Genomic DNA, 15,343 nt, shown 5'->3' with positions numbered 1-15,343 from the left:
CATATGTAGTTCAATATGAATTCAGGAACGTGGCCGTCTTGTGTCTTAAAGTCTCTCATTAGAAACTCACTTATTAAATAAAAGCTGGGAGGGCATAGATGACTAGTAAAGCGTAAGACATAATGAAGATCAGTAGGGTTGATATTACACAAATGTTCCATGAATAATTCATACCTGTCAGGCCCTTCAGTTGACTTTTCAACCCAGAAGAGGTGACTCAGATACTTTGCCGCAAACCACTCTTGGATTATTTTATGTAGGAACTTGACCTGGAAGGAGATGTGTTTGGCCTTTGCTCCTCCAAAGGATTGTTCTACTTTTGTTTCCTCCTGTAATTGCCGAGCAGAGGTATCAACTTCACTGATTTCCTCTGCATCTTGAACGTTTGTTTTGTTTTCATCCTCCTCAATCAATTTAGGTTGATTAGTTATCATTTTTTCTTGAAATTCTTCCCTTTTTATGTGTGATTGCAAAGGTTCCCTGGAACTACTCTGGAAACTTGCATTGCTTTTGTCGACCTTTCGACGAACACTGGTATTGCCAGTAAAAAGTTTTGCATCTGATGATTCTACTTTAACTGAGTCAGAATGTACACTTGGCTCATTTTGTAAAGTGTCTCCCTGTGATTCGGTCCGAGTAACATCTACTGGTGTACCTTCCTCAACGACAATTATTCCTGAATCTATCCAATCTTTACTATTAGAAACATAGCTTTCGACAAATTGTCTTTGCCATAGCAACTGTTGGTTCCCTCTGCATAGCCCATTGAAGGCAAGCTTTTCCAATGACATTTCTTTCGGCAGGTGTTTAGAAGATGAGTATTTTAATTCATGAGGTCTTGTAACATATGAACCAAATGCATCCCGTTTGTAATAATTACCACCATCCTCCTGTGGTTTTTCTGTACATCCCAACTGGTGTGGCAAATTATCCTGATGAATGTCGTTTACCTTTTGAACATCAAACAAACATTCAACAAGGCCTTTTACAAAAGCAGTTATTCTACCGTGGTGTTCCTCTTTTAATTTGACTAAGCTCTCGATGTTATGTACTAATAGCACAAAGAGTAATGGGACAGAACATAAATCAATAATAAAGGGAACATTAGTAATCAATTTCATGACTTCCCCTCGCCTTTCCAGATTATCACTGTATATTTTATTAATATATTCATTCCTCTCTACCTCACCAAAGCTTCCTATTTTCAACATTGGATACGAACGTAGATTGTTTGCGTAATCTGTTCTAGCTGTGATTAATACGGTACATTTGGACAGTTTATCCTTGTTTATTACTTTCATGACCTCTGAGGGCTCTCCATTATTGGATCTACCGTTGTATTCTTCTAATCCATCCAATACCAAGTAGTTTCTTTCCTTGTCACAATTCAGAAAAGATTCAACATCTTCTTCAGTGATTGGTACATCTTTAGGAATATAGAACATTTTAATGGCTTGAGCAATCGTCTTGTCCTCAAAAATCTTCAAGGGAAGATAGATGACCACAGGGGTATCCATTAACTTCCCACAACACCAGTCATAAGCCAAATGAGAAGTGAGCATTGTCTTGCCAGAGCCGGGTTGTCCTTCTAGAATGATACGCGTTTCTTCTTTCAATCTCGCGTGGCTAAATATATCACGGTAATGTATTTTGCATTTCTCATCAACGTCTTTCTCAGATATCTTTGATCCTGATGTTGTCAGGACCAACCCACTGGCAATAAAGAGTTCATTTGTCATCCATTGACAAGACTTTTTCCATGGCACAGGAGTCATGGTTTCAAACCAACCCTTTGTCTTCGCCTGAAGGCATTTGATTAATAGTTTCCGTTTGTCTGTAAATGTAGAAATAGTAGTGCTTACTTCAGTAATATTCATGATTATTAAAACTCAAAACGAAATTTTCACCCTGCTTAACATCGTTCACTTATCTAAAACGTTTAATTTCCAACTTTATTTACCAAGATTTGAAAGATATAATTCCATTCTATGGTTATAGATGCTCTGTGCAATCACTTATTGTACATACATATTTAATAGTGTTGTATACACGATTTATTGTTACTTCTTTCAAAATATATGTGCTACTGTTGCTGTAAATTGACTATTTAGCTATATATCAATTCATCATTAATTAATTATTAAACGATAAATAAAAACGATTTACAAACTACTTGTGTCTCTTAGTCAAGAATTAAAAATACATATTCGTTAGAGTTTATTACCGTCTGCTGACAGATCTGCTGTAGTTTCAGTTTTAATTTCGGATACAAATGACTGATATTCACGGATCTTAGCAACCGCCTGTAGAAGACGGTAATCCTCTAAAGGCTTTTGTAGCTTGCCTACATCTGAGGGATTGATGACATTCATTTCTTCCAGTGCGAGAAGCACGGACAGTCCTGGTTTCTCACTGGAGATAACTGATAACTTATTCTCTTCAGAGAACTGAAAATAGCTGCATAACTCCTCTGGTATCGACGATGTAAGGTGTACTGACAAACCAGCTAAGAAACGTCCATATTCATTTTCATGAGCTGCAAAGATATTGTCGACCAGTATGTCATTGAGAAGTTTCGTAAGTGTTGCCAATTCACTTAAATTTCTACACAAAATAGTCTTACAAGTGACATATATTTCAGATGCATTCCATTTGGTTCTTTCGTTTGTTACAAGAGAGAAACACATTTTGAGATTCTGTTAGGCAAATATTGTGATTAAAAATATTAGCCATCGTTGTCAGTTTTAAAAGAAAAATCGTCAACGTTTCATATAAGTTAGCCAATTAGAGTCACGAACTGAACGCCCCCCCCCCCCCCGCCTCAAGAAAGAAAGAATTATTTATAAACAAAGCAAGTATATTATCTATATTCCCGTGTTCTACTATGTTGATAAACAAATAACAACGCGAATATTAAGTATGTGAATTGGGTAATTTACATTTTTCGTACAAATACATTATAGTAAATAAATATTTCTATGCGGAAATATATTGAATTGCTGAATATATAGCTTAATAGTAATTACACTTTTATCTATCTGAATTGCTTTAAAACATGTCAAGCAGGTTTGCTAAGGTTCTCAAAAAGATATAAATTTGCGGATCGGACAGATGTTTATTTTCTGGACGATAGAAACTCACGTATACCAGAAAGTTACAAAGTTAAGACCACACACTTACTTCTCAGTTTCATGTAAGACTCTGTTAATATGAAGTCTTGGTTGATCATTAGCTCGCTAAGTGCATTGGTCAAGCGATGGACATTAGCAGCGTGGATGTGTCCTCTCTCTTCAAGTGCGTGGAAAATATTCTTTGCATATGTCTTACTGTCATCAATGGCCACGCCTTTTTCAAGTGGAAGTGAGAAGTAGTCTACCAACATATCACAGTCATTTTTAGTAAACCTCGAAGATAGTTCGTATTTGAGATGGTTGAAGGTAAATATGGAGTTCTATAAAACAGGATTAATATGACAGCATGACAAATGGAGTCTGTACAAGCAAATTAAAATTAAGAATACGTCGGCTTATTTTCACATGTTCATGACAAATGTATAGACTGTTCCTAGACACTTTAAGTAAATTAATATAATTACATTTGGTTGTCTTATATACAAACAATTCAAGTAAATGCCTACTTTAATCAGAAATATAGTCATTATAAGGTAAGTCTGCGTCATAAGTCAAATTCACTCCCCTCAGAAGTGAAACAAACTTGTTAAAATGTCTGACACCCCTCAACTAACTTTCTAGTAGAAAGATTTTGATTTGTTAGGAAAAATAAAATATAGCAAACTGATATACTCGACGACGTGTTAATGAGTAATCAAAATGAATGTCTTGAATGAACAAAGAAGGTATCAGACATGTAGTGTTTTAATAGCAGAATGCTATAACACCAATAATCGATATTAATCTCTTAAAATAATCAACTTTACATCACGCTTTTTTTTCAAGGGCACTTATGGAATTATGCAATGATTTTACCACGATTTGTAACAGAATTGTTTCTTTCTTTCAATTAAATATTAAAATCATCTGCACTCTCCTTTTAGATGTACCAAGGTATGTTATTTGAACATTCGAACCTTTTCCTATTTTTCTTATTACCATTTACCTTGTGTTGCTATTGTGTAGTACTCACTGTGTTGTAAACGCATAGATGGCCTTCCGCAGTTGCATCTACAAATGACCTGTTTACATGGTTTATCCTGATTCTGGCCGCATTATTCACAACAGTAAAAGAAAAGAGTTGCAGACCTTCAGACACAGAGTAGACAGCAACATAATGTTCATCCCATAAAACAAAGACCAGACCAAACCGACCGCAAACAGCGACGCTATTTGCTGCTGCAAACACTAAATATATTACAAGTGAAACAAATTTGGTGTAAAATGGATGACTAGGATTTTGTAACTTTATAGACGGGACGTGTAAAGCTTGAAAACAAACCTGTCGGGGAAATTATAACTACAAAATGCAGCAATTAACAAATAAACAACGTATAAGCTGAGATGTCACTATGGTCATCGACTTCATTTAACTTATGCGACCCGGTGTCATAATTGCTGCAGGAGTATCGCCGACAGGAGATCATTACTTAGAAAAATATATGGTAATCTTTTGAATACACTGATCTGTATATTATATGACTCGAATTTATAAAGAAATCCTTCTTAAATCCCTAGTAGACTCTTAAGTTTAATCATAAATGGTCAATATTGTCACATTTACAGTAACACTCGAAGCTTTTACTGAACAGCTTTCGGAAGTACCTTTTGTTCCGTTCTGAACCATCAAAGTATTCCAAAATGTAGAAATTGGTTCACTTTATAGACAATAACATATCTTGGTAGGTGAAAAAGAGTATTATTTTTGCTTGATAAAGTTCTGAATAAAATGACCATTATTGGACTCTCTAGCATATTTTAAGGTTATACCTTTGACCTCTAGCAATTTATTACACAACATAAAGTAGACATTCAGACTTCTGGTATTATTCAAGTTATTTACTGCAGTAAAAGGATTTTTTTTTTGGAGAAAACGAACTGATTTAATTGTTTCACTGAAAATAATATTTTGTAATATAAACACATTTTCACATCTAGTATTTATCACTCGTGAAGTTCATTTTCTTTACTACACTAGTACATCTAGTATGTATCACTAGTCAAGTTTCGTGTTCTTTACTACACACTGGTACATGTAGTATTTATCACTAGTCAAGTTTCATGTTCTTTACCACACACTGGTACATCTAGTATTTATCATTCGTCAAGTTTCGTGTCCTTAACTACACACTAGTTTCGTGTACTATTTATCACTAGTTTCGTGTACTGGTGTACCTTTCATTTACAATATATCGCCCTGCAGGAAGGCATTTTGTATAATAAGATGGAGGTTAGCCTAAGCCTGATGCGTCGATTACAATATTTGCTTACGCCTTCTCTATTCATACATTTAAAGAAGGAAATACAGACCAGGGAAAATACGTCATGTAAGTGTGTTGATAGATTTAGTCATGTGCTAATGTTTCTTTTGAACAACAACTACAGCCTTTCACAAGGGTTGACACATTTGTGATCCTGAGCGTCCTCAGTTGGGTAAATAAGACCTGGAAGATCAAAGTAGTGTAAAAGAGGGGGAAAATCGCCCTCTCTCACAAAGCTCTTATAAACTGTTTAATTTTTATCACTCGTCAAGTTTCGTGTTCTTTACTACACATTATAGTACATCTAGTATTGATCACTAATCAAGTTTCGTGTTTTTTACTACACACTAGTGCATCTACTATTTATCACTATAGTCAAGTTTTGTGTTTTTTACTACACACTAATACATCTACTATTTATCACTAGTTTCGTGTACTGGTGTACGTTTCATTTACAATATATCGCCCTGCAGGAAGGCATTTTGGATAATAAGATGGAGGTTAGCCTAAGCCTGATGCGTCGATTACAATATCTGCTTACGCCTTCTTTATTCATACATTTAAAGAAGGAAATACAGACCAGGGAAAATACGTCATGTAGGTGCGTTGACAAATTTAGTCATGTGCTATTGTTTCTTTTGAACAACAACTACAGCCTTTCACAAGGGTTGACACATTTGTGATCCTGAGCGTCCTCAGTTGGGTAAATAGGACCTGGAAGATCAAAGTAGTGTAAAAGAGGCGGGAAAATCGCCCTCTCTCACAAAGCTCTTATAAACTGTTTAATTTTTATCACTCGTCAAGTTTCGTGTTCTTTACTACACATTATAGTACATCTAGTATTGATCACTAATCAAGTTTCGTGTTTTTTACTACACACTAGTGCATCTACTATTTATCACTATAGTCAAGTTTTGTGTTTTTTACTACACACGAATACATCTACTATTTATCACTAGTTTCGTGTACTGGTGTACGTTTCATTAACAATATATCATCCCTGCAGGAAGGCATTTTGGATAATAAGATGGAGGTAAGCCTAAGCCTGATGCGTGGATTACAATATCTGCTTACGCCTTCTTTATTCATACATTTAAAGAAGGAAATACAGATCAGGGAAAATACGTCATGTAAGTGCGTTGACACAGTTAGCCTATGTGTTTATGTTTCTTTTGAACAGCAATTACAGCCTTTCACAAGGGTTGACACGTTGGTGATCATTAGCGTCCTCAGTTGGGTAAATAGGAATTGTTTCCCCTGTAATATCAAAGTAGTGTAAAAGAGGCGGGAACTCGTCCTCTCTCGTTAAAAATACACAAAGCTCTTGTAAACTGTTAACTTTTTGACCGTTAATTGATAAAATTCGTTTTAGGATCAACCGGCTAATCTGTTCATATTTTGGACAGTTAACCGCTTATAGTGTTAAGGTATAGATTTCCTTGATCCTCCCTCCCCACCCCCAGTTCTTTTAATTTTTTTTCTGACAACGTCCATGATTTTGACAGCATTATCACAGGCTAAATTATTCAACTGAAAAATTGGTGTTAGTACATTTGCAGGAATACGAAATGATTAGGTCAGATCGACACTAAATACGAAACAACTCATAATCAAACCTTAAATATAAACCAGCAAAACATATTTTAAAATACACTGACAGAACACAAATTAGTTCTTTATGTAGCATTTATAACACATTGAAAAAGGGGTGATCCAACGCTGACCAAGGTGTACAAATATAATGAAAAGTGAGTGGTTCTTTTGGAATTATTTAAAGTAGGTGCTAAACTGTGGAAGTGCATATTTAATTAATTTGAAAGCCATTTGCAGACCCAGATCACCTTATTGTTTTATATAAGACAAGAGAGTTCCAAACAATCTAAATCTATAATGTTTTGTATAAGTGATACAATATTTCATCAGCAATCGTTGACCTAGGACTCCGGCTCGGCGAACAAGGGTATTTCTTGCAAAAAAATGTCAAACTCTTCAAGAAAGCAGGGCACTGTAAAGGCGTTTATTTGTGAAGGAGGGGCTGTATATGATTATGTAGTGAACACCATTGTTTGGATCAAGTATGCTTGAATACTCAAAAGTAGTCGTTTGAATCATCAAAGGGTGCAGTCTGAAGCCAAGTTGTGATTTAAAAAGTACACCGATACCCCCATGATTACTTGTTATACGGTGTATCTGACAGGTTTCAGTTCACCTATAACAAAAGGATCGTCAGTGGCTAGCCAGGTTTCAACTACAGCATCCATGTTATTCTGAGTAACATATGCATTCAGTGATGTTGTTTTGTTTCTAATATATATTGGGTTCCACAATAGAATATCAAACAAAGGTGCTCTGTGTATGTAGGGTTACACAAGTTTACTAGGTTTAGAGTCAGCTTTCTAGTATAGGCCTATTGGCTGTCACTATGCATGGAATGTTATTACAGTTATTTGTGCTAGTCTGATCAAGTAATTGCACAATTTTTCTAGGATGACGTCTCCCGATCTCCTGCCCCTCCGGATGGGGGCTTAGCACGTAACCCAAGGGAGATTATATATGGGGGTGGGGGAACGTTTTTTGGGGAGGGCACGTGCACGCGACATTCTGTCAGGGAGTAAAAACATTAACTCCAAGCATATTCCCGTGGCAAACAATGTTACCCTGGTCAATATTCCACACTGTTAGTTTAACACCCAATGTGAATATCTTGGCCCATACTTGAGATATGGTTGATTCCATGTTCGCTATTTTGACATGCTTTATCAGCAATTCTTACAAGGATTGGTTCATAGTATGTCGTCTATGATGTCTTTTTGCTTTAGAAGCTTTTCTTTCTTGTTTTATTCTATATATTTGTCGATTACCACTTAAAAATATGACATCTTTGGAATATTTTCTTAGCTGTTCATCTTGTCTGTATTGACAATATGATTAAAAAAAAACTATTTTGCAGAAATATGTTTTAACTCTGTGAATATGTGAGATAAATATTGTTTGTTTCAGATGCTTTGCAGTGATGCCATTATTCACTTTACTGTTGCCAAATGTATATCCATGCACTTCACAAAATATCAACAAAATTTGAAGAAAAAATCATAGTTGCCATACAAAATGCTATCAAAAAGTATAAAAATGCAGGATATCTTCAGAATTATTGTTAAGCAGTTAGCGTTAATGATCGACACATCTCTGTAAGTAAGCCCTTTTCTATTCAATGGTAGTGGTACAAACTAACCGGAATTAAACATGACAACTTTAATCAAGTCTTTAAACATCCGAACTGGGCTCGTTTATAACACTATTTTTAATCTGGCATGTTAAGCACGAATAAGCCTTAGAACTCACTTTAATCATTGCTTTAACGTCATTTAGAATTGTGTTTATCTTTCAGTGAATGACTCAATTATGATTTATTTAGAAATTCTTTCTGATCGTAATTGTACCGGCAGACATAATGTACTTTTCAAAGTATCGTGTGATAAAAGCCTCGGCGGTGTAATATATATGATATTTCGCTGTAGTTTAAACGACATGGAATTGCTGACCGCATTTTCAAATCCACGCCACCATTTAATTCTACGCATGTTTCAACTGAAGAGCTGTCCAACAACAACGTTTCGCACGATACCATGCCCAAAGCCATGTGGCTTTAGCTATAAGACTATGTAACTCATGTAGCCTTTATTCAAAATCAAAGCACTGAAGGGTACATACACTTCTTCACACATTTTAATCATATTTCTTACGTACTTTTAAAGGCGTTCTCCAAACAAAAATCGTTTCAATCAGTAAACTCCCAGCAATGTAAATTCGTAATGGATATGGTTCGATTAAGTGACAATCATATTCATGACGTAAGCGCAAAGTTCTCGTCACCAAACTGTTTTGTTACAGAACAATTAACAACAGTTAACTTTACCCTCAATTTGTGATGAATCGTCCGGCGACATCTTCCCTTTTGGCTCAACCACTATTACATGCACTTGCATTGATTCAGGAGTCCTGAAAAGTGACTGCCGATTTCAAACAACAGTTCAAGGTACGGTGCAGTGAAATATTCATTCTTGTTGAACCAAGTTATTGTAAATGTCATAGTTAAACAGTTTTGTTTCAATTTTGCCAATGAAAGGGAAAAGACTAGTAACTTCGGGTCGGTGGTATAGGTCAGAAGTCACAGGAGGGCAGTTACGGTCAATCGAATGATTATGGATGGATATATAAATGAATGAACAAACAAACAAATAAATGGATGGATGGATGGATGGATAAAATAATTCCATTCCTGTTGGATTCTCCTTGATATTTGTGAAATGTTTGCATAGCTGTCAAAGTTCTTTACCGTAAGAATAATCAGTAAATGCAACACATGTGTAGAACGTTCTCACTCTGTTGATAGCTGATTTAACTTAAAGAATAAAAAAAAACATTTGCGGCACAACTGCGCTGATGGCATCATTCAGTATGCTGTTGCCAAATGCATTTACAACATCCCCGAAAATATCTACGCAGTACAAAGTGCTATATCAAACTGTAAACGAGAGTCTACATTTTAATAATTCATCTGGATAAAATCAATTATTTCAGAAAAATAACTGCATAATCTGTGTTAGCAATGACGGCACAAAATAAAACAAACTAATCAAACGGACAGATGTTGACTTGTTATTACACATTGCAATACTTCGCATACTAATGACAAACTCCATATATTCGAAACATACTCATAACCGACAGTGCAATCTTCATGTAAACGTAACCTCTGCAGTAGCAGTAACAATCGCAAGGAAGGGTGTGGGGGCGGGAGGGGGGTGGTTAAACCATTCTCGTTCCATGAGAAAAGCAAGCTGTATTTATCATTTTATTCTATTCCATATGTGACAGGCTGTCATATAGACAGTGATTTTCCGAACAATACTTGTGGGCCATCCGTTTTGGTTGATAACCCCATAGGACCAATCACATTGTGACATTTTCCAATTAGAGATATTAGAGTGGGATAAGGTTTTATCTGTCTTCACCTTATGTTTATGCCGCAACGGCTCAGATAGGATATCATATTGTCCGTTTGAGGATAACTGAGCTGTAGTTGAATCAGATTAGTTTAATTTGTGATATTTGAGCGATTCAACTTAGATTGTGGTGAATACGCTTGCTGTACAAGTTCGAACTACTGTATGTGGCTGTACGTTGCTATGCCTAATTTCACTAGAAAACACACAGGTCACCCTACACTATGATACTACCAGTCTATTGTCACACAGTGTTTATATGGCTGATCACGCAAACTCTATTCACTTTCGCTCGGTGTATATTCTATGCTAACATGCTTCTTGCATTTACCACGTTTACCCACATTTGTATAGCGAAATAATTATGTTTGATGAACTTTGAACTTGAAGGAAACGCCACTGCAGTATATCCGAGCTTTTATGTATGACTATTCTAGCGTGCATACCACAGAGCTTGTACGTCATTATATCATGCAGTAGGCGTTGTATCGTACAATCAGTTGTGATACATACTAATGTACACGTATTGGTAATACAGCATACAGTGACTGTGCCTTAACGTAAACAATGTATATCCTTTGTAATACAAATGGAATTTACACTGACGATAACTGGTGAAGCAAATGTTCCAAACGGAAGGAATTGTTAGTGACAACAGTATGGTTGATAACTTGATACGTTAGGTAAGTGATAAAGGCTAAACAAACTAGACTGCCATTTTGTTGACATGAATTAATGATATCATTTACAATGATTAATAAGTCGTATAAGTATTGTGTTATTATCTATGAATCGATAAATTGGATATTGAAGAACGGACCCAATGTCGGATATCCATAATATAATGAACACATCAATTTGGTCATACACCATTGAACCATTACGTTTTTAGTTACCTTTATCATGCACAGTTGTGACTATCAAGTTTCAGAACAATATATATTTTATATTAATATATATATTAATCCCAGATGGATAATGAACATTTCACTTTGCCGGGCCTAACCGCAATAACTGGTTAAGCGAAAAATCGAATCATCATAGTCACAATACGAGTATATAGGCTTTGATCCAACTGTAGGGTATTAAACGTCTGGTGCAATATATCAATCCCGATCGTAGGATATTTAACATATAGCGAGTTGTCTAAATGTTTTAATGAAACTGTTATATCCATGTCAAACCAACGTTACTCTTATCCCGCTATCCCAGCTGTGTCATGTACTGCAAGTAGTACTACGGGCTTTTGTTTGTCCACATTTGGTTAATTATATTAAGCATATTGTCCTGGTTGAATGGTATAATAAGCCAAATATTGTGAAAGTTAGTTATTCATATTGCCAATGTTTGATCCAAACTTGCGTTCTACCGGAGTATTTTCTAAAAGTGCAATTCCCTAAATGAAATTGCTGAACATGTCAACCGTCCAGTTGTTTCATTTGACAATAACTAACAGCTCTTTGGTAGTCACTTTGGAGTCATTGCTATAATGGATTTAAACGTTTGCTTTTCTTCATCAGGAAATAATTACAACAGCCACAGAAGTACCCACAAAATATGTTGCTGATATATGTTATCACGAATGTTTACAAACATTTGGATTCCCGAGTGATAACAAACAAATCTTGGGCTGACAATCATGGATGCGATTAGTAAGAAAAAGAGGAGAAAAGAAGAGAGAAGAAAAAGGGGGGGGGGGATACAGAGGGGGAAAAGAGGAGGAAAGAAAAGACCTGTATTTCCCAAACTTTCATGGATATCTATACACGACTAACAATAAGATAGAAACAGACCATCTAAGACGAAGGGGGGGGGTGTAACCACTATGCTGCTTTGTGGGCTAAACAAAAGTTTGCTTTTTTTAAACATTAAACTAATCTAACCTAGATGTTCTGTGTTCTATCTTGAATACTTCCCTTTCTTCCTTACTCGTCATCTGCTAAATGCAGATGTGCGTTTACCTGCCAGGAATAGTTTACTACGATATTTGTGAAGATATATCATTCTAATTTATATACTTTTTGCTTCGCTTTTTTTCATATGTTCCTAAATTTCAGCATCTCATAGAAATAACCTTTCACTTCCTTTCAGACATGTGACGTACGCGGTAATCTACCAGGAGAAATGGTAAGAGAGACAGAGACTCATGTTCCTCTTAATAAGTAACGGTAATTAATTGACAGGCAAGGCTGTGTTACTATGTAACAAAGAAATAACAGTATTAGACTTTTACTAAAGATTTATAACTGATGTGTAAAGAACAGGAAACGAATATTAACCAGTTACAAATTAATATCTCCAAATGATGGTAGTACTGTTCTCAATGTCCAGTTAAAGTGCGGCCTAAAAATCTTCCTTCCACACACAGTCGAAGAAAAGCTTAACAAAGAAATGGATAGACTTTTAATACTACTGACAAGATTTATTCCGATGATGTGATGTGTTAGAAGACTCACACAGTATTCGAATATATCTTTAAAATATTCACCTGTCAACTCGCAAACAACCCCCCCCCCCCCCCCGGGAAATGCTTACTGATTATTTGATTTCAATCTGCTAATGTGCAGATTTTAATTCGTTACTAATTCAAAAAGCATCAAAGAAGCTTTGTTTTAATGTTCAGTAAATCCTTAGTTCATTCCTGTCTTCGCGAAACAAATTTTCACAGGTTATTGACTGTGAAAGGAACAGAAAGAAAAACCTTTTAAAAATCTCCTGTATTGTTACATAAGAAAAGTTATATATTAACATCATTCAATGTCATATGACGATTCAACAGTGTTACCATTGTGTTACAATTTGCTCTACACACTAAGGGATAACTCTAGAAGTATATACTAAAATCTCCCATAAATCACTACTGCGGTATTCTTTGATAATATAAAATCATTAGAATCATTCTCTTTGGTCGGGGAGCTGTTGGGATGGCTAAGGAGGAGCAAAGCTTCTAGCAGAAATTCGAAAAACGATGCAATAAATTTTGCATGTAAGCATCATCACATGCCCATCCAACAGGAACACATCAGTTAATGCAATTTAAGAGATAAATTGGTCCGTCTGTTGGTAATGTGAGTAGCTAATCTAGAAGCCAGATGATTTACTAGGTTGTGAGGGTATCCGTTGGGTTATAGCATCATTATTATTCGTTGTGACACGAGAGCATCACTCTGGCATATATATTTTCATGTGAAATATTATGACACTTGAAACATAAACAGTTGGTGTTAATGACTGAGTGATGACGTCGTATCGTCGTCCATTACAGGGTGGATTAAGTGGAGGAGGGGTGCATCAAGTAAGTTCCAATTCGGGTCCCTTTATATAAACGACATGACAGCAACGGCGTAGGTGGCAGACGATCTAAGGTGATATGGGATGGACATGGGTGCATGAGAGTTGACTCTCTTCCAACAAGGTTTCAAATAAAAAACATTTATCGAGCGATGTGCTTCCCAAATTTGTGCCAGTTCAAAGCCTCAAGTAACATTTCGAGAAGATTACTTGAAATGATCATATATATATACATATATATATATGTATATATATACTTGTCAAGTTCATTTTCTTGACGAGAAAATGGATGTAATGGATAGTACCAATATCATTGGTATATGTCTATATATATATATATATATATATATATATATATATATATATATATATATATATATATACATACATATGTATATATGTCTGATTGGGTTAATTCTTGAATCAACGTAATATTCTTGGATCAACAATATAACGTTGTGCTGAAGTACACAATAGGTACTTCAGCATTAAGTACCTCCTGAATGCTGGTTCGTATCTCCATTAAAGTTTAGGAAGAGTTGTACAAAAACAATAATATTTACAAGCGTCATGTTTCTTCGAACGTTTACGAAGATATCTCATCTTCCTCCTCAGGTAGAGACTATAAAATTATATAGTTCCATAAGTCTGTAGTCATTTCGTGATAACATAGATATGATCAAACATGTTTATATTGTTGCAAAGTTTGAAATACATTGAGTAAGTAGGAGGATCCATGTTGGAATAGCTGACTATTTAAAACTGGTTTCAGTTTTTGGATGTAGAGAGCTTCCTTGATTTTAATATCAAAGTCTGAGTTGCCAGTTGGTATAACATGAAAATTGTTTATGCTGCTTTCGGTCTTACAATCTCTGCACTGGTTTATATGTTCAAAGATGGCAGATTTCTCAGAAAGATGCTCCTTGGCTCTCACCGCTAAATGCCTCTTGGTCTTACCAATGTAAGCCTGATTCCTGTAACAAGAACCTTCGAATGAATAAATGACATTAGCTCTGAGTGCCATAGGAGTCATATCCTTCAGGGAAAAATAATTGCCAACTCTGAAAGTTTATGAATACAACAAAGCACTTCTTATTGATGCGTTTAAGATGATTATCTAGAGACTTTTTGAAAATCAGTGATGGGTGTCCAATGAATGGAATACTTATAATGTATTTAGTATCATCATCCTCTTTATCCTGATTAGCCTCTTTTGGATCAAGCTTCTTAAAAAGGAATTTGTTGACACAATCATCGAAAATCTCATTAGAATAGCCATTATCAGAGAAAATCTTTTTTAATTTGGATAATTCTTTATGGAATAGAGACCAATTGCTGCAAACCACAAATGCACGATTAAGAAAGCAATATATTAGTCCTGTCTTCCATGTCCAAGGGCAAATGCATTGAAGTTTAGAATGACATTTGTATTAGTGGGCTTACTGTAGGCTGTAGAAATATGTGTTGCATCACTTTTAGTCGGTAGACAGATATTGGTGTCCAAAAATGATAACTGGCTTGGTCCAATTTCACAAGTAATTTTAGATTTGGATGTAGTTGGTTGAGAAAGGCAAGGTAGTTGGTTGAGAGAGGTTAGTCAAAATGAGCTAGTATG

At 35.5% G+C, this 15,343-nt stretch overlaps 1 protein-coding gene across 2 annotated transcripts in view; it reads left to right on the top strand.

Annotated features, from left to right (window-relative positions):
• Positions 1 to 15,343, top strand: part of LOC139978049 (uncharacterized) — a 294,882-nt gene that overhangs the window by 256,808 nt on the left and 22,731 nt on the right. The window contains exons 1-2 of one of the 2 annotated variants that reach the window (XM_071987997.1): positions 10,924 to 11,120; positions 12,529 to 12,564. The exons of the other annotated variant lie outside the window; for it this stretch is intronic. Of the exons in view, the coding sequence (XP_071844098.1) occupies positions 12,562 to 12,564 (3 nt within the window). The 5' untranslated portion in view covers positions 10,924 to 11,120; positions 12,529 to 12,561. Of the gene's footprint in view, positions 1 to 10,923; positions 11,121 to 12,528; positions 12,565 to 15,343 lie in introns of those variants that run through there. 2 annotated transcript variants of the gene reach the window in all.

The sequence above is a fragment of the Apostichopus japonicus genome, chromosome 12 (assembly GCF_037975245.1).
Source record: "Apostichopus japonicus isolate 1M-3 chromosome 12, ASM3797524v1, whole genome shotgun sequence".
In the NCBI taxonomy this organism is placed as follows: domain Eukaryota; kingdom Metazoa; phylum Echinodermata; class Holothuroidea; order Aspidochirotida; family Stichopodidae; genus Apostichopus; species Apostichopus japonicus.
This window is presented reverse-complemented; position numbering and strand designations above follow the sequence as displayed.